The sequence below is a fragment of the Mauremys mutica genome, chromosome 4, assembly GCF_020497125.1.
Source record: "Mauremys mutica isolate MM-2020 ecotype Southern chromosome 4, ASM2049712v1, whole genome shotgun sequence".
NCBI lineage: Eukaryota > Metazoa > Chordata > Testudines > Geoemydidae > Mauremys > Mauremys mutica.
The window spans coordinates 44,393,848-44,419,054 of NC_059075.1; the positions used below are offsets into that span (position 1 = coordinate 44,393,848).

Consider the following 25,207-nt stretch of genomic DNA (forward strand, 5'->3'; position numbering starts at 1 on the left):
CAACTTTGATTGGACTACCTTCCTTTCCGCTGCAACATTATAATGCTATAGAGCTTTTGATCACTTCACTTACCATCAATGTGTAGCCACACTGAAGGTGAAAAATGGCAGCACCACACATTAGTTCAGGACAAGCAGTGAAGAATGTTGTATCCAGCTGGAACAACACAGTGCTTTAACTGGTGATCCTAGCACCCTGTTGACTGCTGACAAATTAGTTCAGTCATGAGGAGGAGGAAAGAATACCTTTTATTGTGTAACTAAGCACTGGATACTGCAACACCCTGGGTGGTCTCCCAGCTGAGTATTAGCACAGCTTGACTTTACTTAGCTTGGGAGAACTGAAATCAGAGAACACAAGTTGGTATGTCTGTAGAATTAAGTGCATGGGTATTGCAAGGTCCAATATCTTTGCACGAAGCCAAAGGAAACAAATAAACAACCTTTGCTTAGTGTCTCAAAGCTGAGTAGCAATTTTGTACTATTTTTAAAAAACCTAGTAATTGCAGAAAAACAATAAAAAGTAGATTGCAGAGTACTGTATAATATATCTTTTTATTAAGCTAACACTGCATTACAGTATTGCTGGGTAAAGTGACAGTATAAAAGCACTAGATTGATACCTTTTTAAGGAAACAATGACCACAATTTGAAATGAAGCTCTAAAAATGTAAACATGGCACCCTATGGTTTTTGTCTGTTTTAAACAATGCAATGCCTGTCTTCAGTGAAATGTTAGTGAAGACTGTAAAAGAGAAATTTCTCTCTCTTTTTTTAAAACTATAAATGAAGGTAAAATTAGCAATTACCTTTAAAATTATTTGAAGGTCCTTTTTAAATGAGTGGTCCCCTAAAAAGTAAAAAGGAATAAAATCATACAGATTTTAAAACATTTCACAAAATGTTTTAATAGGGATATAACAGCATCCACATTAGCAATTATTTTTTAAACCAAAAGGGGATGAGCCAAAGCCCACTGAAGTCAGTGGGAGAGTTTCCATTCACTTCAATGGACTATGGATCAGGTCCTTGCTGAGATACTAGAATTTATACATTCATTTGACAATATCTGATGTTTTGGTGGGAGAGATTTGCAAAATGGCCTGATGCTTTTTGCTCCTAAGAAAAGTTCATGCTACAGTTCATCAAGGAACCATACTCAGCCCCCCAAAGAGCTAGACACATTAGTAAGTTAAGTATTAACTCTATTTGGATTCAACAAGTAATACAGCAATTAGTAGGCAGTGTTTACAGGTGTTTTAGGGTTTTATCCTTTTGCTTCTTATATCCAGTAGTTATTCCTATAATACACAGTGTGGTGCTAGACAGATGATTTGGTAAAAGTGTGCTAGCCCACTGTCTCTGACATTAGTTTTGTTTTAAGGAATGCAATAAAGAACAGTAAGCAGAATTGCTTGTGTCACCGTAATCTTTACTGATATGTCTAGGTTGGGATAATCTTTAAAGGGGGAACAAATGTTAGATTTCGCTTTCCATCATCATTTATCCAATAGGAAAGCACTGTTTTTCTATCAGAAAAATATTCTTAGTTTTGAAATGTGCATGATCAAGGTGAGAAGAGACAGGAAAAAGAATTGGTGTGGGGAAACAATGGAAAAAGAAGGCCTAGAAAAAGTTTATAATCTTTTTCTCCAGGAGGAGCCTTCTTGAACATCACCCTTTTAAAATGCACCCCCTTGTATGTGGCCGCCAAGACTTCAGTACATAGAATAAACTGCTTCAAAGAGAACATTTTCATGACACAGTAACAAAACAAAAAAAAATTCTGAAATCAAACAACATATTAAGCACACACATAAAGACAATCAAAATCAAACATATATTGAAGCACCGGGAATGTAGCTTACACTGTTGATACATAAACCCCTTTCAGTTTAGGAGCGATGCAAAGTGGGGCTAGGTAACACCTATTATTAAACAGACAGGTGTATGTTTCTGATAAGTATTTCAAAGCCTGATGAACGATCGGCAATAAACCTTTCTTATTCTGTGGTTCGAACTGCAAAAGCGGCCAGACCGACTGTCCTTCACAGCTTGCGCCTCTTTTATTCCCTGTAGAGTTGTTTCAGGTGAGCGTAACACGCACAGGACAATAGCTTCACAGTCTAGTGCTCCCTTTAAACTTCATTATTTGCACACCTCCCCGTCCAATACTCTGCTCCATGCGAGTCACGGGGCGGTGTATATCTCTCTTATCAGCAGCCTGCCGGGCAGCCCTGAGATAATGAAATAATCGCATTACTTTCTTAGGAAGGGTTTTCGTTGCCATTTCCATAGGGATTGCCATTTCCCCTTGAGTGCCACTGAATGCCAAATCTCAATGGAGCTCAGTTCTAGTGGTTTGCGTCCCCCAACTCCCCTCCCCCTTATCTTTTCACATTCTTACCGGGGAGAAAGAGAGAAGTGAAGTTCTGTTCTATTTGAAATATGATTTCTTGAGCTTGCCTGTCCCTTTTATAGGAGCTTTCCTCTCCCTTGTGGGGGATGAAGGTTTGTCTGCTCTTTCCCTGCAGCTGGGGGAAACGGACCTTTTCTAGTTCTACTGTGAACAGAAATCCTGTCTCCTTTTCCGATCAGTGTTGGTTTCAGCTAGGAAGGATTGGGTTAAATTGTGGCATGTAAACTGAGCGATTTCCTAGCTTTTGACAGAACATCGCCTCCTGTTTTATGGCTGCTAAGGGGCAAAGTCTGCAGTCAACAGTGTACCTTCCAAAGGGGTGGAACAATTAGACACCAAGCAACACGACCATGAAAAGAGCAGCACATCGATGTGCTACTACAATGGCAAGTGAACCAAAGGCGCGCGGGGGGGGGGAGACGAGTACAAAAAGAAACAGAGAAAGTCAACAGGAGACCTCACTGACCCACACACACCCTGATCAAACACAACGGGGAGGAAGCAACAGACTGAGGAACCTAAAGTCCACCTGAGGGGCGCGCAGTTAATAATTGACTAGGGGTGTAGTAGCATCAGCAAACACAACGCAATTGAAATACAGAGGGGGTGGGGTGAGGGGCAGAAGGCCAGGGAACACTTTGTTGTTCCTTTTCGTGCCCAACTCTGTTGTTTCCAAACAGAATAATAACCCCCCACCCCCACCCTACCCGCCCGCAGTCCCCAGCTCCCGGCTGCCCTGCGCCTGGGGGGCGGCGGGAGGCTGCTATGCGCTTCCTCAGAGGGTGGTAATCCTGGAGGTGCAAGTGCCGTTCCTGTACATGCTCCCCGACTCCAAGTTGTCGGGGGGAAAGTCCTCCACGCTGTAGGCCCTGCTCTTCAGGGCGGTGGCGTAGTAATCGACGGGCTCCTCCGTGGCGTTGTCCATCCAGCTGAGGCACAGGAGCCGCTGGAAGGACCTCTTGAAGTTGTCCGAGAGGAAGCCGTAGAGGATGGGGTTGGCGCAGCTGTTGGCGTAGCCCAAGATGACGGAGAGCTGGCTGATGGTGGCGTCGTCCTGCTCCACGAAGACGTTGACCAGCTGCACGATGTAGAAGGGCATCCAGCAGATGACGAAGACCATCACCACCATCATGACCATGAGGGTGATCTTCCGCTCGGAGCGCTTGCGCTGCTGCCAGCCGGCCTTGAGCGCCACCATGCGCATCTTGGCGATGATGAGGATGTAGCAGAGGCAGATGGCCACCACGGGCAGCAGGAAACCCATCAGGAAGGTGTAGACCACGAAGACCACCAGCCACCGGTGGGTGGGCTCGGGCATGAGCATGTTGCAGGCCACCGTGCCGTCGCTGTTGGGCGCCGTGCTGGAGAAGATGATGATGGGCAGGATGATGAGGATGGAGAGCACCCAGACGCCCAGGTTGACCATCTTGGCCACGCTGGGCCGGCGGTAGCGGGCCGCCTTGATGGGGTGCACCACGGCGATGTAGCGGTCCACGCTGAGCACCGTCAGGCAGTAGATGCTGGTGAACATGTTGATGGCGTCCACGCTGAGCACCAGGCGGCAGAGCAGCGAGCCGAAGGGCCAGTGGCGCAGCAGGGTGGAGGTGACCAGGAAGGGCACGCTGAGCATCAGCAGCTCGTCGGCGATGGCCAGGTTGAGGATGTAGATGTTGGTGGCCGTCTTCATCTTGGCGTAGCGCAGGATCACGTAGATGACCATGGAGTTGCCGCACAGCCCCACCAGGCACACCACGGAGTAGATGAAGGAGATGAGGATGGCGCTGCCCTGCGAGTCGCTCAGGGTGCCGTTCGGGGCGCCGGAGGAGTTCCTGCCGCCCGCCTCCATGCCCCCCGCCGCTGCCTCCCCCAGGACCCCGCCGGCGCTGCCGCTGCTACAGCAGCTCCCTCCGCTCGCGCCGCCGCTACTGCCGCTGCTTCCACCTGCACCGCCCGGGAGCCTGGGGCAGGTGCCATTGGGGAGCATCCTCAGCCCAGCCCAGCCCTCCCCTCCCGCGGGCTCACAGCAGCCGGCGCTGGCCGCCCGCCCGGCTCGGCATGCTGGCGGAGCCGCGGCGCTGTCTCCCGCCCGAGCCTGGCATGGGGAGCGAGTGAGGTGCTGCCGCCGAGCCGAGCCGAGCGGCGTTAATTGCCGCTCTCCGGCTGGTGAATGATTAATAGGCAGCGGCGCGTCAGCAGCGACGAAAAGGAGGAGGGGAAACACCCCACCAGAAGGCGACGTAGGTGGGTGTCCTTCCCGCCCGGCCCCGAGCGCTCGGCGGAGCGTCAGGAGCTCAGCCCCCTCCCCGGCTCCGCACTGCTCAGCTCCCGCCCCGGCCACCTGCCTGGCAGTCCCGGCGCAACGCGGCGCGGGACCTGCTGGGCCGGCCGCTGCCTTAGCCCTGTGGCACGAGCCCGACTCGTGGGCGTACACAGACCCCGCCGGGAGCGGGCACCAGCCCCCCACCCCAGCCATCCTGTGCCGACACACAGTGCCACCGCCACACCGCCCCCCTGCCCCTAGGCACAGCACCATCGCGCGCACACAGTGCCTGCCACCGCCACACACACACACACACACACCCTGCCCCTAGGCACAGCACCATCGCACACACCCTGCACCTACACAGTGCCTGCCACCGCCACACACACACACCTTGCCCCTAGCCACAGCACCACCGTACTCACACACTGCCTGCCACCACCACCACACACACGGCCTGCCCCTAGATACGGCACCACCGCACACACACTGCCCCTACACACAGTGCCTGCCATCCCCCCCCACACACCCTGCCCCTAGCCACAGCACCACTGTACACACCCTGCCCCATCACACACTGCCTGCCACCGCCACACACACACCCTGCCCCTAGATACAGCACCACCGCACACACACTGCCCCTACACACAGTGCCTGCCACCCCACACACACCCTGCCCCTAGCCACAGCACCACCGTACACACCCTGCCCCATCACACACTGCCTGCCACCGCCACACATACACCCTGCCCCTAGATACAGCACCACCGCACACACACTGCCTGCCCCTACACACAGTGCCACCACCAACACAGACACCCTGCCCCTAGATACAGCACCACCGCACACACACTGCCCCTACACACAGGGTCTGCCACTGCCACACACACACTCTGCCCCTAGGCACAGCGCTGCCATACACACCCTGCCCCTACACACAGTGCCACTGACACCTCCACACACACACACACACACACACACACACACACCCCTGCCCCTAGGCACAGCACCGCCATACACAACCTGCCTACACACACACACACACACACCCCTCCACCAGCACCTCCACACACACCTCTAGCCCTACACACTGCATTACCTCCACACACACTGCCTGCCCCTACACACAGTGCCACCACCAACACAGACACCCTGCCCCTAGATACAGCACCACCGTACACACACTGCCCCTACACACAGGGTCTGCCACTGCCACACACACACCCTGCCCCTAGGCACAGCGCTGCCATACACACCCTGCCCCTACACACAGTGCCACTGACACCTCCACACACACACACACACACACACCCCTGCCCCTAGGCACAGCACCGCCATACACAACCTGCCTACACACACACACACACACACCCCTCCACCAGCACCTCCACACACACCTCTAGCCCTACACACTGCATTACCTCCACACACCTACCTTGCCTCTACACACAGTGCCACCATTACATCCACACACACCCTGCCCCTACATGTGGCACTGCTACTACACACCAACACATACCCATTCTATCACCTGTACACACACATACACACGCCTCAGTATACATCACCAGCTACCCTTTCTATCACCACTAGACATGACACAACACCACTACATATCCACTACACAAACACACACCACTTACTAACTATTCCATTGACACCTCACACACCACCACATACCCTCCCTATTGCCACTACACACACATTTCCACCACTTACATAGACACACAGATTACTGCCACCTACCAGCACCACCTCACAGATGCAAACACCATAGTCGTTGCCCCACAAATACACACACACATCTACCTTCCTTGCATGCATATCATCAGCACCTACCTATTCCAACACACAAACTACATTTATACACATTCACACACTCCAACAAATCCACCACCACCACTATCTGCATTACAGTACATACACATGACATATCATCATCATCATCTGCCCTCTCCAACACACACACTACTCTGGCAAGCATTTTCCTTTCATGACTGAGAAATAGTTCATAGTGATTATATTATATATATAAATAAACAGTGATGCTATGGTAAAAATCTGTTTCTGTTGGACAAACGATGTCTCTAATTGCACATGATTTCTGTGTGTGCAGCATAGTCTGTGACTATTGGGAATTGTGTGGGTTTATTTTCTTCATTTTGATTTCTGTTCCAATATAATAATGAATTTAGTGAGCAGGATTTGCAAATTATCTTAATATTCATAGGCTATTATTGTACATGAGCATTTTAGCGATTAATTGAGTCTAAATAGTATACCATTTATTTTAAATATTTTTGGATATTTACTACATTTTCAAATATATTTATTTCAGTTACAACACAGAATACAAAGTCTACAGTCCTCACTTTATATTTATTTTTATTACAAATATTTGCACTGTAAAAAACAAAAAAAAATATTTTTCAGTTCACCTAATAAAAGTACTGTATTGCAATCTCTTTATCATGAAAGTTGAACTTACAAATGTAGAATTATGTACAAAAAACCTGCATTCAAAAAGAAAACAATGTAAAACTTTAGAGCCTACAAGTCCACTCAGTCCTACTTCTTAGTCAGCCAATCACTCAGACAAACAAAGTTGGTTACAATTTGCAGGAGATAATTCTGCATGCTTCTTGTTTACAATGTCACATGAAAGTGAGAACAGACGTTTGCATGGCACTGTTGTAGTTGGTGTTGCAAGATATTTACATGCCAGATGTGCTAAAGAGTCATGTGTTCCTTCATGCTTCAACCACCATTCCAGAGGACATGCTTCCATGCTGATGATGGGTTCTGCTTGATAACGATCCAAAGCAGTGCAGACTGGTGCATGTTCATTTTCATCATCTGAGTCAGATGCCATCAGCAGAAGGTTGATTTTCCTTCTTGGTGGTTTGGTTTCTGTAGTTTCCGCATCAGAGTGTTGCTCTTTTAAGACTTCTGAAAGCATGCGCCACACCTTGTCCCTCTCCGATTTTGGATGGCATTTCAGATTCTTGAAACTTGGGTTGAGTGCTGTAGCTATTTTTAGAAATCTCAGATCAGTACCTTCTGTGTGTTTTATCAAATCTGCCATGAAAGTATTCTTAAAATGAACATGTTCTGGGTCATCATCCGAGACTGCCAGAACATGAAATATATGCAGAATGTGGGTAAAACAGAGCAGGAGACATACAATTCTCCTCCCAAGGAGTACAGTCACAAATTTAATTGATGCATATTTTTTTAAATGAGCATCATCAGCATGGAAGCATGTCCTCTGGAATGGCTGCCAACGCATGAAGGGGCATAATAATGTTTAACATATCTGGCATGTAAATACCTTGCAATGCTGGCTACAAAAGTGCCATGCGAACACCTGTTCTCACTTCCAGGTGACATTGTAAATAAGAAATGGGCAGCATTATCTCTTGCAAATGCAAACAAACTTGTTTGTCTTAGCAATTGGCAGAATAAGAAGTAGGACTGAATGGACTTGTAGGCTCTAAAGTTTTTCATTGTTTTGTTTTTGAGTACAGTTATGTAACCAAAAAAAATCTGCATTTGTAAATTGCACTTTCATGATAAAGAGATTGCACTTTAGTACTTGTATGAGATTAATTGAAAAATACTATTTATTTTGTTTATCATTTTACAGTGTAAATATTTGTAATAAAAATAATATAAAGTGAGCACGGTGCACTTTGTATTCTGTGTTATAATTGAAATCTATATTGAAAATGTAGAAATACATCAAAAATATTTAATACATTTCAATTGGTATTTTATAATTAACAGTTCAATTAAAACTGTGATTTATCACAATTAATTTTGAACACACTCAGTAGATTATAAGATTTGTAATGATATCTTACAAGAGACCTTTTGCATGAAGCATATTCCAGTTACATTATATTCACACTCATTAGCATAGTTCCATAAAACATATGGAGTGCAATGTCACAGGCACAGTCATGGAAAATGGGGCCAAGACATCAGATGCTTTAATGGACCCTAGGGGTTATTGGCAGCTGGCATAAATGAAAGACACCTCAAGGATGCTCTAATTTATGTGAGGGGCCAGACTAACTCTCAGAAAAATCAGTATTAGGGGATGTAAAGGTCTCTTTTCCACAATTCCCTGTTGATTTGCTTTGATCACTACTTGGTTGGACCCAAATGTCATGGATGGCCTATTGCCAGCTCATCTTAACACAACCAAAACTGAGTTCCTTATTTTTCTTATCAAATTCTCTTTTCTTACTCAGCTTCATAGTTGTGGACAACAGCAGTATCCCTCCTATCACTCAGGCTCATAATCCATAGATAGACCAGATTAAGTGACCAAGAAATCAAGGCAGAGTAAGAAAGATGGTCACGAGAACACTGCCATTGTGGGAAGGGCCTTTAAAGAGAAAACATTTTGCAAGCTTCCAAACTACTTTATTTGCAAAGGAAGCAGTTTCTCTTTTCCAAGTGTTACATCTTCTGAGCAGTCAGGAAGCAATTCCACCTCCCAAGAAGGCACAATTCAGTGGGGGATGAGAGACACCTAAATCACCTTTGCATCTTCCACATTCTGGCCTTACCAGCTTGCCTGCCCAGTCCTAGGCATAAGTTAGAGCAGCTCTATGGGCTGTTCTGATTTACAGTGACTTCTCACAGCCTCCAATGAGCGGCTCAACAAATTTAGACTAGTAAGAGCACAAAGCAGCTATACCACAATCTGGCCTTTTCCCTCTTACTCCAGCCACTTCTGTAGCATGGCCCTAGACCAGGAACTGTGCAAGGGAGATGTGTAGGGCTATTATACTGGCCCTGTACCACCTGGAGAACACCTCTATGTCAATGGTATTCTCTGTGGAAGTGGTTAAGAAAACTTTGTAGCACATTTATGGAGGCTGAGCCCCAGTGGAGTCAGAATTAGGGCCCCAGAGCGTATTCTTTGTTAATGGAAAAATACGGTTGACACAGACACCTTCTAGTTTAATTTATTTATAGTACTGTAGGTGTATTTTTAAGAGACATATTAGGTGGCAAAAATCAAGTGCAATTTATAAATTGCAGCTGCATCAACTCATGTGTTGAACTCCAGCCAATTATGTTTAAAACCTCCGCCAGACAGTTTTGCTCTAACAGCCAAAAGACTCCACAATTCAAAAGTAAGGTACATGTATGTAAAAAAAAAGCCTTATTTAGGGCTCTAATTTTGTGCCCATAATTAATTGCTAGCACAAATTATAGCATTTAGATATTTAATGGCCTAATTTGAGCTGCAAAAATTCTATAGTTCTGTTCCACTTATTTCTTTGTAGTGGCTGGGATTATATATGAACAGTAGTTGTCAATAATATCCTGACTATTTGCAGCTCCTTACTGCTGTAACAGGCCTTGAAACTGCTCTAATTAGTATAATCCCAGTCACACCAGGCTGCTCTGCAAACCCTGAAAAGATGTTGATGGGCTGAATACTTTTGGTGGGTTCCCACTAAATAATTTTACAAAACTTCCCATCCTTAAACTGTAGATGCCTGATACAATATTCAAAGACAATGAAGCATAAATCTTATTTTATGGGTGATTGCTCCTTTGCAACCATTATTACAGGATTTTCTTAGGAATTATTTGAATTAGAATGTGTTTGGTATAAGTTATGTAGTTGTATTTTTTAATAAAATCTATGCATTTTTCATAATGTTATGATACAAAAGAGAATTTATAAGCATTTAAATCTCATAGGTGCAAATTTTAAGCTGATTTATACCCCGTGAAACCCATTGCATGGATTGTGAGCCAGTTGAGATTTTGGCTTTTGAGTAATGACCAAAAAAAAAAAATGTTAAGTCTTCCATTTGATCAAATGAGTGTACGTGTATTTTAGTTGTCCTGGATCTCTGATTAACATTTTACTTTTAGCACAGGGCCTGAACTTTACATCATTTCTACTGGTGGTTGACAACAAAATTAAAATATACAGATGGAAGTGATTCATTTTGATAATGGTATGTTTGAAAGCTTTGACTCCCAAAAGGAAAAGTCTGTCTTTTTACACTTGATTGAGAAATTAGCATCTATTTTGTAACAAAAAGGATGATATAAACCAAATTAGTGAGAGACAGGGTCAAGCTGGGGTTTAGTGGTTGTGACGGGGTAGGGAGAGGGGTGGATTGACCTGGGAATGTCATTTAGTTTTACTGGGACTGTCTGCATGGGGGGATGGGAGAGCAGGGGATGACTTTAGGTGAGGGCTGGTACCTGAGCCTGTAACCTGAGCCAGGAAGGGGGGTGGGGCGAGTTGACACCTGGACAAAGGGAGAGGGGGAGAGAAGGATGGGGAGAGAGCCTGCTGGAGGGGTTTTGGTTTCAGTTTTGGGCTGGCTGGGAAGAGGCAGGGAACCCCAAGTCTGGGGTCTAAGATCCTTGCCCCCCAGAGGGACCTGACTGAGGAGTCCTGGTGGTACCTAGAAGCCCTGCTTGAGACTGTGTTCCTGTCGTCTAATAAACCTTCTGTTTTACTGGCTGGATGAGAGTCACAGTGAATCGCAGGAAGTGTGGGGTGCAGGGCCCTGACTCCCCCACACTCCGGGACAGTGGTCAATAAGTGGCTTTTTACTCTCTCCATCCAGATGTGTTTATTTCAGCTTTAGTAAGTGAAAAGCATTCAGATCAGATTGCTGAAAAAAGCTATGCTATTTTACAATACTTGCCATTTCATTTCTTTTGCTACTATAGTAGTTAATAACCTGCATAGTCCACCATTATTAAAATAATTATCTGCCAGAGTGATACAACAAACTGTTCTATGCCATTAATTGTTTAAGAAAACTGAGGACTGATTATATATGCTGACAGCATGCTTTCTAAACCATCTAGAGGAAGTTCCCTCCCCAAAGTAGTGACAATAAAAGGGAAAGGACCATTCCGATCTCAGTTATGCATGTTTAAATTTGAGTAACTATTGACTGCATAGGAGTTACTTAGATTGACATTGGGCTAACAGAGTTTGGAACCTTGATCTGTAAGCACTGCCTACACTACAAAAATTACTTGTTGCTGGCATTTGGGGTTAGCATGCAGCTGAACGGCTGCTGAATATGGTTTAGCTACAAATGTAGCCAAGAACAAATGATGTCTAGCATATATTCAGAAAGCCGGGTTAAAATCTGTTTGGAGCAAAGCAGACAGCCAGACAGAAAATCTTTTCACTGATCATTTAACATAGCTGAGGGATGAAAAGAGCCAGAGAGGTGTGTGTAATTTACAGTTAATACATTGTATTTGTGAGGTGTGATCATAAAACAGTCAGTTTAAAATGGAAGTGTCATAACCTCCTTTGAGGTTATAGATCTGCAGGCTTTAACTTTATCCACAAGAGCACCACATTATAATCCATGTGCTAATTGTGCTGTATAATGGCCATTTTAATTATTATTAATAATGGCCATTTAAAAATATTATGCAATTTTTATTTTTTTCTCTTTTTGCTTCTTCCTGAGTGTTCTTATGATTTTACTGTCTCCCTGATGTGTAACCTTTGGGGGCAGGGAGTTGCTTAGGGTACATCTACACTACAGGATTATTCCAATTTTACAGAAACCGGTTTTGTAAAACAGATTGTATAAAGTCGCGTGCACGCGGCCACACAACGCACATTAATTTGGCGGTGTGCGTCCATGGTCCGAGGGTAGCGTTGATTTCCGGAGCGTTGCACTGTGGGTAGCTATCCCGTAGCTATCCCATAGTTCCTGCAGTCTCCCCCACCCCTTGGAATTCTGGGTTGAGGTACCAATGCCTGATGGGGCAAAAATCATTGTTGCGGGTGGTTCTGGGTACAGCCTCACCCCTCCCTCCGTGAAAGCAGCAGCAGGGGCGGCCCTACGAATTCCGCCGCCCCAAGCAGGGCGGAGCGCCGCGCCGCTCGTGCTGCCGGGCGCCAGTCCCGCGCCTTCGCGGGACCTCCCGCAGATGTGCCGCTGGTCCCGTGCCTACGGTGGACCTTCCGCAGTCATGCCTGCGGGAGGTCCACACGAGCCGCGGGACCAGCGCACCCGCCGCAGTCATGCCTGCGGGAGGTCCGGTCATCCCGCGGCTCCATTGGACCTCCCGCAGGCATGACTGCGGAAGGTCCGCTGGACCCGCCTGCCACCCTACCGTTAAAATGCCGCCCCACGCGCGCGCTTGGCGCGCTGGGGTCTGGAGCCAGCCCTGAGCAGCAGACAACCGTTTCGCGCCTTTTTTCCTGGGTGAACTGTGCAGATGCCATAGCACAGCAAGCATGGACCCTGCTCAGCTCAATACCACAATCGTGGTCGTTTTAAACACCTCGCGCATTCTCGTGCAGTCTATGCTGAACCAGGACCTGCAAAACCAGGCGAGGAGGAGGCGGCTACGGCAGCGCGGCGATGAGAGTGATGAGGACATGGATACAGAATTCTCTCAAACCGCGGGCCCCTGCGCTTTGGAGATCCTGATGGTAATGGGGCAGGTTCTAGCCATTGAACGCCGATTTTGGGCCCAGGAAACAAGCACAGACTGGTGAGACCACATAGTTTTGCAGGTGTGGGACGATTCGAAGTGGCTTCGAAACTTTCGCATGCGTAAGGGCACTTTCATGGAACTTTGTGACTTGCTTTCCCCTGCCCTGAAACGCCATAATACCAAGATGAGAGCAGCCCTCACAGTTGAGAAGCGAGTGGCAATAGCCCTCTGGAACCTTGCAATGCCAGACAGCTACCGGTCAGTCGGGAATCAATTTGGAGTTGGAAAATCTACTGTGGGGGCTGCTGTGATGCAAGTAGTCAAAGCAATCATTAAGCTGCTGCTACGAAAGGTTGTGACTCTGGGAAACGTGCAGGCCATAGTGGATGGCTTTGCTGCAATGGGATTCCCTAACTGTGGGGGGGGGCGCGGTAGATGGAACCCATATCCCTATCTTGGCACCGGAGCACCAAGTACGTAAACCGCAAGGGGTACTTTTCAATGGTGCTGCAAGCACTGGTGGATCACAAGGGACGTTTCACCAACATCCACGTGGGATGGCCGGGAAGGGTTCATGACGCTCGCGTCTTCAGAAGCACTACTCTGTTTAAACGGCTGCAGCAAGGGAATTACTTCCCAGACCAGAAAATAACAGTTGGGGATGTTGAAATGCCTGTCGTTATCCTGGGGGACCTAGCCTACCCCTTGATGCCATGGCTCATGAAGCCATACACAGGCAGCCTGGACAGTGGTCAGGAGCTGTTCAACTACAGGCTGAGCAAGTGCAGAATGGTGGTAGAATGTGCCTTTGGCTGTTTAAAGGCATGCTGGCGCACGTTACTGACTCGCTCAGACCTCAGCCAAACCAATGTCCCCTTTGTTATTGCTGCTTGCTGTGTTCTCCATAATCTCTGTGAGAGTAAGGGGGAGACCTTTATGGCGGGGTGGGAGGCTGAGGCAAATCATTTGGCCGCTGATTACACGCAGCCAGACACTAAGGAGATTAGAAGAGCACACCAGGAAGCGGTGCGCATCAGAGAAGCTTTGAAAACGAGCTTCATCACTGGCCAGTAGGGTGTGACTGCTGTGTTTGTTTCCCCTTGATGAACCCCCACTCCCCTTGATTGACTCATTCCCTGTAAGCAACCCACCCTCCCCCTTTGATTACAGCTTGCTTAAGGAAATAAAGTCACTATCGTTGAATTAATAAAGAATACATGATTTTTAATTATAAAAAGAGGGAGAGAACTGAGAAGGTAGCCTGGGTGTGGTTTGGGAGGAGGATAGGAGGGAAGGAAAAGGCCACTAAAAAAATTTCACAGTAATGACAGCCTTTTGGTTGGGCTGTCCACGGGGGTGGAGTGGGCGGGTGCACGGAGCCTCCCCCTACGCATTCTTACACGTCTGGGTGAGGAGGATGTGGAACATGGTGAGGGGTGAGGGTGGTTATACAGGGGCTGCAGTGGCACTCTGTGATCCTGCTGCCATTCCTGAAGCTCCACCAGACGCTGGAGCATGTCAGTTTGATCACGCAGCAGCCCCAGAGTTGCATCCCGCCACTGCTGATCATCCTGCCGCCACCTCTCATCTCGAGCGTCCCTCCTGTCCTCACGTACACTGGCATCTTTCCTGTAATTTGATACCACCTCCTTCCACTCATTCAGATGAGCTCTTTCCTTGCGGGTTACTTCCATGATATCCGAGAACATTTCATCTCGCGTCTTCTTTTTCCTCCGCCTTATCTGAGCTAGCCTTTGGGATGGAGTAGGGAGGCTTGAAAAATTTGCAGCTGCATGAGGGAGGGAAAAAAGGGAGAGAAGTATTTAAAATGATACATTTTACAGAACAGTGGTTATACTCTTTCACAGTGAACAACACTATTCACCTTACATAGCACATGTGATTTCACTACAAGGTCGCATTTTGCATCTTAATATTGAGTGCCTGCGGCTCTGGTGTTACAGATCTCACAGACGCAGGTCCGGGCATCAGAATTCAGCTTGCATGCGGCCATGGTAAGCCACTGTCTTTCGGCTTCTGCAGCCTTCATATATACAGTGCTTTACCCCTCCCCCCACCGCATGGCTGGTATCATGCAAGCTCACTGCTAATTACCCCCCTTCCCTCCTCCACCGCGTAGCTGGTAGCTGGGAAGATCCCTGCTAGCCAAACGCGAAAAAGCTCATCGCTATTTCACTCCTCCCCTCCCCCCGCTTGGCTATGTGCAAGGAAGGATTTTTTTTAAGCAGCAGGCCATGAGCCCAGTAGGAAAATGGGCATCTCTGTCCCCTTAATTAAATTCCTGATTTTCAACCAGGTTACCCTGAACGATATCACTCTGCTGAGGATAGCACAGCGAGATAAAGAACGGATGTTTCTGGAATGCCAGCAATCACCGGGACCATACGCAGCTATGCTTTGTCATGCAATGATACCCGATTACTTGCTACATGCATGGCGTGGTAAAGTATCCTACCATGGTGGACGGAACAAGGCTGCCTTGCCCAGAAACCTTCTGCAAAGGCTTTTGGAGTACCTCCAGGAGCGCTTCATGGAGATGTCCCTGGAGGATTTCCGCTCAATCGCCAGACATGTTAACAAACTTTTCTAATAACTTTACTGGCCGCGAATGCATCCCAAGTCCTCAGGGCAAATCAATCATTAAAAAATGCTTGCTTTTAAACCATGTTTTATATTTACTACGGTACACTCACCAGAGGTCCCTTCCATGGCTTCATTGTCTGGGATAGTGGCTTGGGAGGGCTGGGAGGGTAATTCCGTCTGGGTCAGAAAAAGCTCCTGGCTGTTGGGGCTAATGGAGTGCTGTGTGCTCTCTGCAAGCTCGTCCTCCTCTTCTTCATCGTCATCTTCCCCATCCGCAGAATCCTCAGCCATGGCTGAGATTACAACCCCCACCTCGGAATCCACGGACAGGGGTGGGGTAGTTGTGGCGCAGCCCCCTAAAATTGCATGCAGCTCAGCGTAGAAGCGGCATGTTTTTGGCTCTGCACCGGACCTTCCGTTTGCTTCTTTGGTTTTCTGGTAGGCTTGTCTGAGCTCCTTGACTTTCACTCTGCACTGCAGTGAGTCCCTGGTGTGGCCTTTATCCGTCATAGACCTTGCAATTCTTTCAAATACTTTTTCATTTCGTCTTTTTTAATGCAGTTCTGTTAGCACTGAATCCTCTCCCCAGATAGCAATCAGATCCAGTACCTCCCATGCAGTCCATGCTGGAGCTCTTTTTCGATTCTCAGGAGACTGCATTGTTACCTGTGCTGATGAGCTGTGCGTGGTCACCTGTGCTGATGAGCTCTCCACGCTGGGGAAGCAGGAAATGAATTTCAAAAGTTCGCGGGGCTTTTCCTGTCTACCTGGCCAGTGCATCCGAGTTCAGAATGCTGTCCAGAGCGGTCACAGTGGTGCACTGTGGGATACCGCAAGGAGGCCAATACCGTCGATTTGCGGCCACACTAACCCTAATCTGATATGGTAACACCGATATTAGCGCTACTCCTCTCGTTGGGGAGGAGTACAGAAACCGGTTTAAAGAGCCCTTTATATTGATATAAAGGGCCTCGTAGTGTGGACGGGTGCGGCGTTAAATTGGTTTAACGCTCCTAAAATCGGTTTAAACGCGTAGTGTAGACCAGGCCTCACTGTGCTACAAAGGCTCCATGATAAACTCCTTAATGTCTTCATTTTGAAGAACCGTGTACAAATAAAATAATTGGCTTCAAGTGCATCACAAAAAAAGTGGCAATTTTTCAATCATTTGAGGAGGGATGAAAACATTTAAATTTACACCACTGAATCATATGCTTATGGAAATAAACATTCTCAAAGGTTCTGTGAATATAGCTCTGTTAAATTCCTTAGAAGGGCTACTCAACAGGATGGGCTGCACCTGGGTGAGGTGTTGGCTGGGTACACAGCCCTAACTGAACCTGATGCCCAGCTGGGAAGAAAGAGGCTGTGTTTGTACAAAGCTGGGGAGAGGAGAGCAGAAAGAGGCTGCAGGGGAGAGAGTTGGTAGTCACTCTCCGGGTTGAGAGAAGGGAGTAGGAGGAAGCCTAGGAAAAACAGCAGCATGAGTGAGACCACATGGACCTGAGCTGCTGATTGTAGGGTCCCTAGGTTGGAACCCAGTGTAGAGGGTAAGCCTGGTTTCCCCTACCAGCTACTGAGGGAGTGGCACAGACAGGGCAGTGGACTTTGAAGACTGCTTGAGGTGGCTTGTTTAGAGGGACTTTGATACCCCAAAAAGGGAGAAAACTATAGTGATCTGGCCAGAGGTCCAAGCCACAAAGAGGAAACACTGCAGCTCGTGGGGCATGAGAGATTGGAACAAGGTTTGGAGAAATTGCAGTAGGAGGTGTCAAAGCAGTGGTGAGCTAATCCCCAGATGAACCCCAAGGTGCCACAATGGTGAGTGGACTAAACCCAGTGACCAGCTCCTTTAAATGTTCAACAGCTGCAGTCCAATCATAAGTTTAAGCACTGCCTGTAATGCTTAAAGTTGTCATTTTAAATCACTGAGTCAGAAAGTACCTTTCAATGTCGTTATTACAAAAATAGAGTTTCAGAAGAGACTTGTGTCATCTAGTCCATTCCCTCTGACAAAGCATTTCCCTACAGTATCGTCTCCTGGACTTGGTCCCATCTAGTTTTAAATAACTCATTCAATGTGCTTCTCTCACTTTCTCCACAGTAATCAGTTCTTTTTAAATGTAGGCGGACTGTATGCTGTTTGCCAATGTGAGCTGTATAAGCTCAAGAACTTGTCTCTCTCACCAACAGAAGTTGGTCCAATAAAAGATATTGCCTCACCCAACTTGTCTCCCCAATATCCTGGGACCAACATGGCTATACCAACACTGCTCACTACTACTATTTTTTTTTTAAGCAGCCCTGGTCACAGAGAATAACCACTTCACTAAATATACAACCAGAAGGAGAGGATTATCAGTTATGGAGGGAATGGAATGGCATCAGGGGAATTCATGTTTCCATACAAATAGCTTTAAATGAAGTAGAAAATATTGTTCTAGAAGCAGGGAACATTATGATTTTATAGACTAGCTATGCTGTATGATGCACAATGAAGTTATTACTGGTTTCATTCAGTTTGCAGTAACCACTCTGAATGTGTAAGTTGACAGGGTGATGACGGACAGTCTGGCAGAAGCAGTTGAGATGGGGACCACAGGAGGGGGAAATGGAGGGGGGACAGGCAAAGGAGGAGCAGCAGGGTCAACGTGAGGGGCCCCACCCACCTTATTCCCTGCCATGATCAATGGGGATGGGAACAAACACCAGGGGCAGGGGAAAGGGAAGGGTCGGCCGCTCCTCCCCACTAGGCTGCAGGTGGAAGAGGAGGGGGAGGGCATGGGGGCACCTACCAAGGTAGGGAAGGAGGATTGCAGTCACCGACATGAGATGGGATTACCAGCTCCTCTGGCTGCACTGGTGTGTGTGTGTGTGTGTGTGTGTGAGAGACTATAATGTCATTGGGGAGTGTGATGAATACTGGGGTTCAATGGAAAAGGGGGAGCACAAGCACATAGGAGGGGGATGTGAGTGCATGGGGCAGGGGGGCTAGCTGGGGCAGGGGTACCACGGAGGGGGAGGGGAGAAGCAAACAGGCTGGAAATAGGCTGGGGAGAGGGCAAGCAAATGAAAAGGACTAGCACCAGGGACTGTGGCAGAGCAGCAAACAAACACTCCCAAGGGAAAAGAGTGGGGCAGGCAAACAAACTGAAGCTACTGGGGGCTAGGGCAAAAAAAGGGGTGAAATGGGCAGCAAGGGGCAGGCGGGGCAGGTAGTAAGGGGAAAGGGGGGAAACTGCTGGAGGGAGACTGGTGGGCAAGGCAAAGGATGGGAAAGTCCACCAGCTGAGAGCAGCAGGAGAGGCAAGGGCCAGTCCAAGGGGAGGGAGAAGGCACATGCGCCCATCTATGCTAGCAAACGCAGTTCTCTGCTGGCTGCTGCCACAGGCCCAAGTGGTAGAAAAGGAGCAAGGCAGGCAGTTGAGTCTCGGAGTAAGGAGTGGAGGAAGATGGTAAGTTGGGGTGGTGGAGGGGGCAGCAGTGGTGGAGGAGGTAGGGGGGACTGATGGATCAGGGGGTAGGCTTCATGCCACATCTCCTGTCTCCCCACAGCAACAGTCAATACCCCCACCACAAGAGCAAAGTTGAAAAGTTACTCAGTCCTTCAGGAGGCCCCCTTCACAGTGTCCTGCAGGGTTCCCACACGCTCCTCTAGCAACAAAGGTCTCCTTCTTCCTCCTCAAGGCTCCCAGGCAGCAAAGGCAGCAGCACCAGCAGGGCATTTGGTAACCAGGCAGGAAGGACCCCTCAGGTGGTGGCAGCAAAAGCAGGCCAGCCCCCCACCCAGGAGCAGCAGCAAACAGGGAGTCCATTGGCCGGCAAGGCAGCAGGTGTGTGTGGGGGTGTGTGTGGCCCTGATGAGAAGCTGAGGCAGCAAGAGCACTGGGCCCAGCAGCAAGAGAGTGGTCTTGCACACCTGCAAGAGAGTGGTCTTACTGCTGGCTGTCTTACTGATAAGTCAGATTCCTGATGGAATAGTGATTGATACTAGATGCTAGTCAATACTTGGTGTCTTAATGGATAAAGCTCTCACCTTTCATCTGTAAAACTAACAGGTCTGACCTGCACTTTCCCATATGTTTCTAATTTTAGTGTGCTCTGCTGAGACCAGAGCTGAGCAGTTACCAAACTAAACAATTCAAATTGCTTTAGATCTGTCAAGCTTTAGATCTGTCAAGCAAGACAATTTCCTCTTGTTACTACAGAGTTCAAGACCAAGACATACATTTAGGCTTAGTTCTGCAAGGTGCCAAGCGTCTCCTGCAAGGTGCTGAGCAGTCTTAATTTACACTAGGCTGTCAAAGTGAATTGAGGGCACTATACACATTGCAGGAAATGCTCAGCTCTTTGCAGGATCCAACCCTAAGAGGGAAATGTGGGGGTAGTAGTGTTACTTTTGAGTACCCGGACATGGGCGAGTGCACTGCTGAAAGCCCCTCCTCCGGTAGTAGTGTTACTATTATCTAAGATCTTTGCTGGATGATACAAGCATGATTTCATCTGCAGGTTCTGTCAATCTCTTAAGCCTCTTAAAAAAAATACAGCCCACTCTTCTTACATGTGGATAGTTAGTCATAAATTCCTACAGAGACAAGGTGGGTGAGATAATAGTTTTTATTGGACCAATTTCTGTTGGTGAGAGAGACAAACTTTTGAGCTTACACAGACCTCCTGTTCAGGTCTGGGAAACATACTCAGATTGTCACAGCTAAATATAAGGTGTTTAAGTAGCTGACACATATTTCAAAGGACTGTTCAAGGTGAGGTGGCCCATTAACACCCCTCCAGGCATTGGGGGCGGGGGGAAGTGAGGAGTGGGAAAGGCAACTGGTGGGGGGTTGTTGTAGTAAGTCATAATTCCAGTGTCTCTATTCAGTCAATGATTTTTAGTGTCTAGCAAAGTTATTAATTTAAGGTCCCAGCCTCATCTTTTGAAATTGTTGTGTATGTTTCTTTTGAGGATGAGGACTGAAGGTCAGCTATAAAGTGATTGCTTTGTGAAAAGTGTTCACCCACAGATGACAGGGTGTTTTTTGTCTTTTAGCATTTTCTTACATGAGTTCATTCAAGCGTGAAAAGATTATTTCACCCACATAGTTGTTAATGGGGCATTGTAAGGGTCCGTGTACGGGTCCCCTTGTCAGGTGAGGGGTCGCTCTTCGCCTTCGGGGCACCTGGGAACCAGGCTGCCTCACTACAGGAGGCTGAGTAGCAGTTCAGCCTTAAGGTCCACGCCCTAGATCAGGGCGGGGCAACAGGCAGTAGTCCTGGGCTCAGACCCTCAGGCAGGGGCTGAGCAGACAAACAGTACTTTGAGCCGAGCCCTAGGTCAGGGCAGGGCAACAAGCAGCAGTTCAGGGGCTCAGACCCTCTGGCCGGGGCTGAGCAAACAAGCAGCAGTTCAGGGGCTCAGACCCTCTGGCCGGGGCTGAGCAAACAAGCAGCAGTTCAGGGGCTCAGACCCTCTGGCCGGGGCTGAGCAAACAAGCAGCAGTTCAGTTTGTCAAAGCCCAAGCCCTAGCTCAGGGCGGGGCAGCAACAGGTACAGGGCTCAGACCCTCAGGCAGGGCTGAGCAGGAACTGGTAAGTCCAGGCTTCTAAGCCTGAGCATTGGGGGTGAGGGGGAGACTGCCACCCGTGAGGGGGGTAGCGGGGGGACACAGGCCCACCCACTCCACTGCGTCCCAGCCCGGGTCCCTAGCAGCGGCGTGGATCCGCTGCAGTCAGTGGGGATCCTGGCTGCAACACACTGACATAGGCTCAGAGTCTGCTGCAGCCAGACTGGGGTCGGCTATCCCCGGGCCACTTCCAATCTCCCCCTCCACTGGTACCTGTGTTGTCGTGGCTTTGGCAGGGGGGTCCACCAGCATCGGCTCCTCAGGATACGGATGCACGGGAGGGCTCGACTCCTCCTCTGGGTAGTGGGAGCGGGGTAGGCTCGGCGAGTCCTCCTCAGGGTACCGGGCTCGGGGCAGGCTCGGCCAGTCCGCCTCAGGGTACCGGGCTCAGGGCAGGCTCGGTTCAGCAGGAGCTCAAGCACTCGCATCTGTTCTCTCCAGCGGCCAGGGCGCAACTGAGCGTTGGGGCCGGGACTTTATACTTCCTGTCCCGCCCCTTGACTTCCGGGGGGCGGGGACAGGCGGCGGTGACTCCGCCTACTTCGGCGGCCATTCTGGCTTGGCCCTTTCAGGTGCAGCTGGGAGCCAGGCCGCCTCACTACAGGCATCTACTGCACAGGATTTTGTGATAGGCATGTGTGTAGGATCTGTGAATTTTGTATTATGGGGGGGGGTGTCTGCAGGTTTTGCAACTGTTGTTCTTTGAGTTGGTGTGTCTTGGTCTATGGGGAGCTTGCTTCTGGTGATGAGTGTGGAGAGGTTGGAGAGTTATTTGAAGACCAGAAGAGGGACTTCAGGAAAGATTTCTTTCAGGCTGGAGTCCTCATTGAGTATAGGTTGTAATTGTCTGGTGATACCCCATATGGGTTCTAGTATGGGGTGGTAGGTGACAACTAGTAGTGTGCAGTCTGAGGGGGTTTTATTTCTGAATTGCAGCAGGTTCTGTATTGAAGCCGGGTATCTGGGTGGTCCGTTCCATTATGCAATCTACTTCTCTGGTGGAGTGTCCTCATTTTGGATGAAGGTATGTTAAGGTATATATCCCAGACTTTCTCCTTGGGGCATGTTCTGTGGTATCTGAGTGCCTGGCTATAGATAACAGCTTTTTTGGTGCACCCCAGGATATTATAGATTTGGGAGTGACATAGCTACAACAACACTGCATTCATAAATTCCTTTAAGTTATAGACTCTATTTTGATCATTATCATGGAAGCCATTGGCCAGGACTGCAAGCTGGATGAGATAGCAGCTTAAAATGCACAGAAGCAGTGTTTGGCTGGGCCAAAGGATAAGAAGCTGTGTAACGGCAGCTAAGGAAATGCAGTCTCTCTCAAAAAAGTTATCAATGAAGTGAAGAGAAAATGAATTTCATAACAGCAATAGCTGATCTTCTGCCTCTTTTTCACTGCCTAATTTAATTAGGATGTTTCTGAGCAAGATGTGCACTTGAGTAGAGTTTATTTTCTACCAAAGTGCATTCTGCAACTGTTTGTATAATATTTGGTTCCTGAGGTTTTTTTGTGTTGCATTGATTTTTTTTAACTGCATACCCTTATAGTAGTCTGCAGTTATTTATTTTCTTTATCATAAGAAGAGCAATGAATAATCCTGAAATATGTGCTCTACCTTTGTACATTGGTATGAATCCATCATAATATATCCTTGTTGTGCTTATCTGGGGAGACTAAGGGTATATCTACACTACGAGATTATTCCGATTTTTCAGAAACCGGTTTTTTAAAACAGATTGTATAAAGTCGAGTGCACGCGGCCACAATAAGCACATTAATTCAGCGGTGTGTGTCCATGTATGGAGGCTAGCGTCGATTTCCGGAGCGTTGCACTGTGGGTAGCTATCCCGTAGCTATCCCATAGTTCCTGCAGTCTCCCCCGCCCATTGGAATTCTGGATTGAGATCCCAGTGCATGATGGGGCAAAAACAGTGTTGCGGGTGATTCTGGGTAAATGTCGTCACTCAATCCTTCCTCCGTGAAAGCAATGGCAGACAATCACTTCACGCCCTTTTTCACCTGGATTGCCCTGGCAGACGCCATAGCATGGCAACCATGGAGCCTGTTTTGCCTTTTGTCACTGTCACCGTATGTGTACTGGATGCTGCTGACAGAGGCGGTACTGCAGTGCTACACAACAGCATTCATTTGCCTTTGCAAGGTAGCAGAGACGTTTACCATCCCTATTGCACCGTCTGCCATTGTAAATTGGCAATGAGATGATGGTTATCAGTCATTTTGCACCGTTTGCATTTGGAAATTGGCGATGACGGTTATCAATCCTTTTGTACCGTCTGCTGCTGTCATGGGTGCTCCTGGCTGGCCTCGCTGAGGTCGGCCGGGGGTGCATGAACAAAAATGGGAATGACTCCCTGGGTCATTCCCTTCTTTATGTTTTGTCTAAAAATAGAGTCAGTCCTGCCTAGAATATGGGGCAAGTGTACTAGAGAACCAGAGAGCACAGCCGCTCCGTGTCAGAGCCCCAGAGATCCCGCAGAAATGATGAGCTGCATGCCATTCTAGGGGGTGCCCCTGCAACAACCCCACCCGTTGCTTCCCTCCTCCCCCAACCCTCCTGGCCTACCGTGGCAGTGTCCCCCCATTTGTGTGATGAAGTAATAAAGAATGCAGGAATAAGAAACACTGACTTTTAGTGAGATAAAATTAGGGGGAGGCAGCCTCCAGCTGCTATGATAGTCCAGGCAGGACATTAAAGGGGGGGTGGAGAGGAGCACAGCCTCCCGCTCCTATGATAGTCTAGGCAGTACAGAATATTTTCTTTAGACATGAAAGGGGGGGCTGATGGAGCTCAGCCTCCAGCTGCTATGATGAGGACGGTTACCAATCCTTTTGTACCATCTGCCGGGAATGACCGGAAGTCATTCCTATTTTTACCCAGGCACCCCCGGCTGACCTCACCGAGGCCAGCCCGGAGCACTCATGGGCTGATGATGACGATGGATAGCAGTCATATTGTACCGTCTGCCACCGGGAAGGGGATGCTGGTGTTCAGCGCTGCAGCACCCCGTCTACCAGCAGCATGCAGTAGACATAGGGTGACATTGAAAAAAGCGAGAAACCATTTTTTTCCCTTTTCTTTCGGGAGGGGAGGTGGAGGGAAGGGTGTAAATTGACGACATACACCCTGAAACACCCGGGAAAATGTTTTTGACCCTTCAGGCATTTGGAGCTCAGCCAAGAATGCAAATGCTTTTCGGAGACTGCGGGGACTGTGGGATAGCTGGAGTCCTCAGTACCCCCTCCCTCCCTCCATGAGTGTCCATTTGATTCTTTAGCTTTCCGTTACGCTTCTCACGCAGCATTGGGCTGAATCCCTGCTGTGGCCTCTGTCTATCATAGCCTGGAGATTTTTTCAAATGCTTTGTCATTTCGTCTTCTGTAACGGAGCTCTGATAGAACAGATTTGTCTCCCCAAACAGCGATCAGATCCAGTATCTCCCGTACGGTCCATGCTGGAGCTCTTTTTGGATTTGGGACTGCATCGCCACCCGTGATGATCAGAGCTCCATGCTGGGCAAACAGGAAATGAAATTCAAAAGTTCGCGAGGCTTTTCCTGTCTACCTGGCCAGTGCATCCGAGTTCAGATTGCTTTCCAGAGCGGTCACAATGGTGCATTGTGGGATATCGCCCGGAGGCCAATACCGTTGATTTGCGGCCACACTAACCCTAATCCGACATGGCAATACCGATTTCAGTGCTACTCCTCTCGTCGGGGAGGAGTACAGAAATTGGTTTAAAGAGCCCTTTATATCGATATAAAGGGCCTCATTGTGTGGATGGGTGCAGGGTTAAATCGGTTTAA

General features: G+C 48.2%; 1 protein-coding gene across 2 annotated transcripts; it reads right to left on the reverse strand.

Moving 5' to 3' along the window:
• Positions 1–536: 536 nt before the first annotated feature.
• Positions 537–4,719, reverse strand: SSTR1 (somatostatin receptor 1). Of its 2 annotated transcripts, XM_045015847.1 has the most exons (2): positions 3,206–4,719; positions 537–3,029 (listed from the first exon to the last, which is right to left on the reverse strand). In XM_045015847.1, exons 1-2 carry the CDS (start codon positions 4,401–4,403, stop codon positions 2,992–2,994), a joined length of 1,236 nt encoding a protein of 411 aa, XP_044871782.1. In that variant the 5' UTR covers positions 4,404–4,719; the 3' UTR covers positions 537–2,991. The 2 variants fall into 2 exon arrangements, with proteins under 2 accessions (XP_044871782.1, XP_044871783.1); XM_045015848.1 differs by having other exon boundaries at positions 537–4,718.
• Between the last annotated feature and the right edge of the window lie 20,488 nt (positions 4,720–25,207).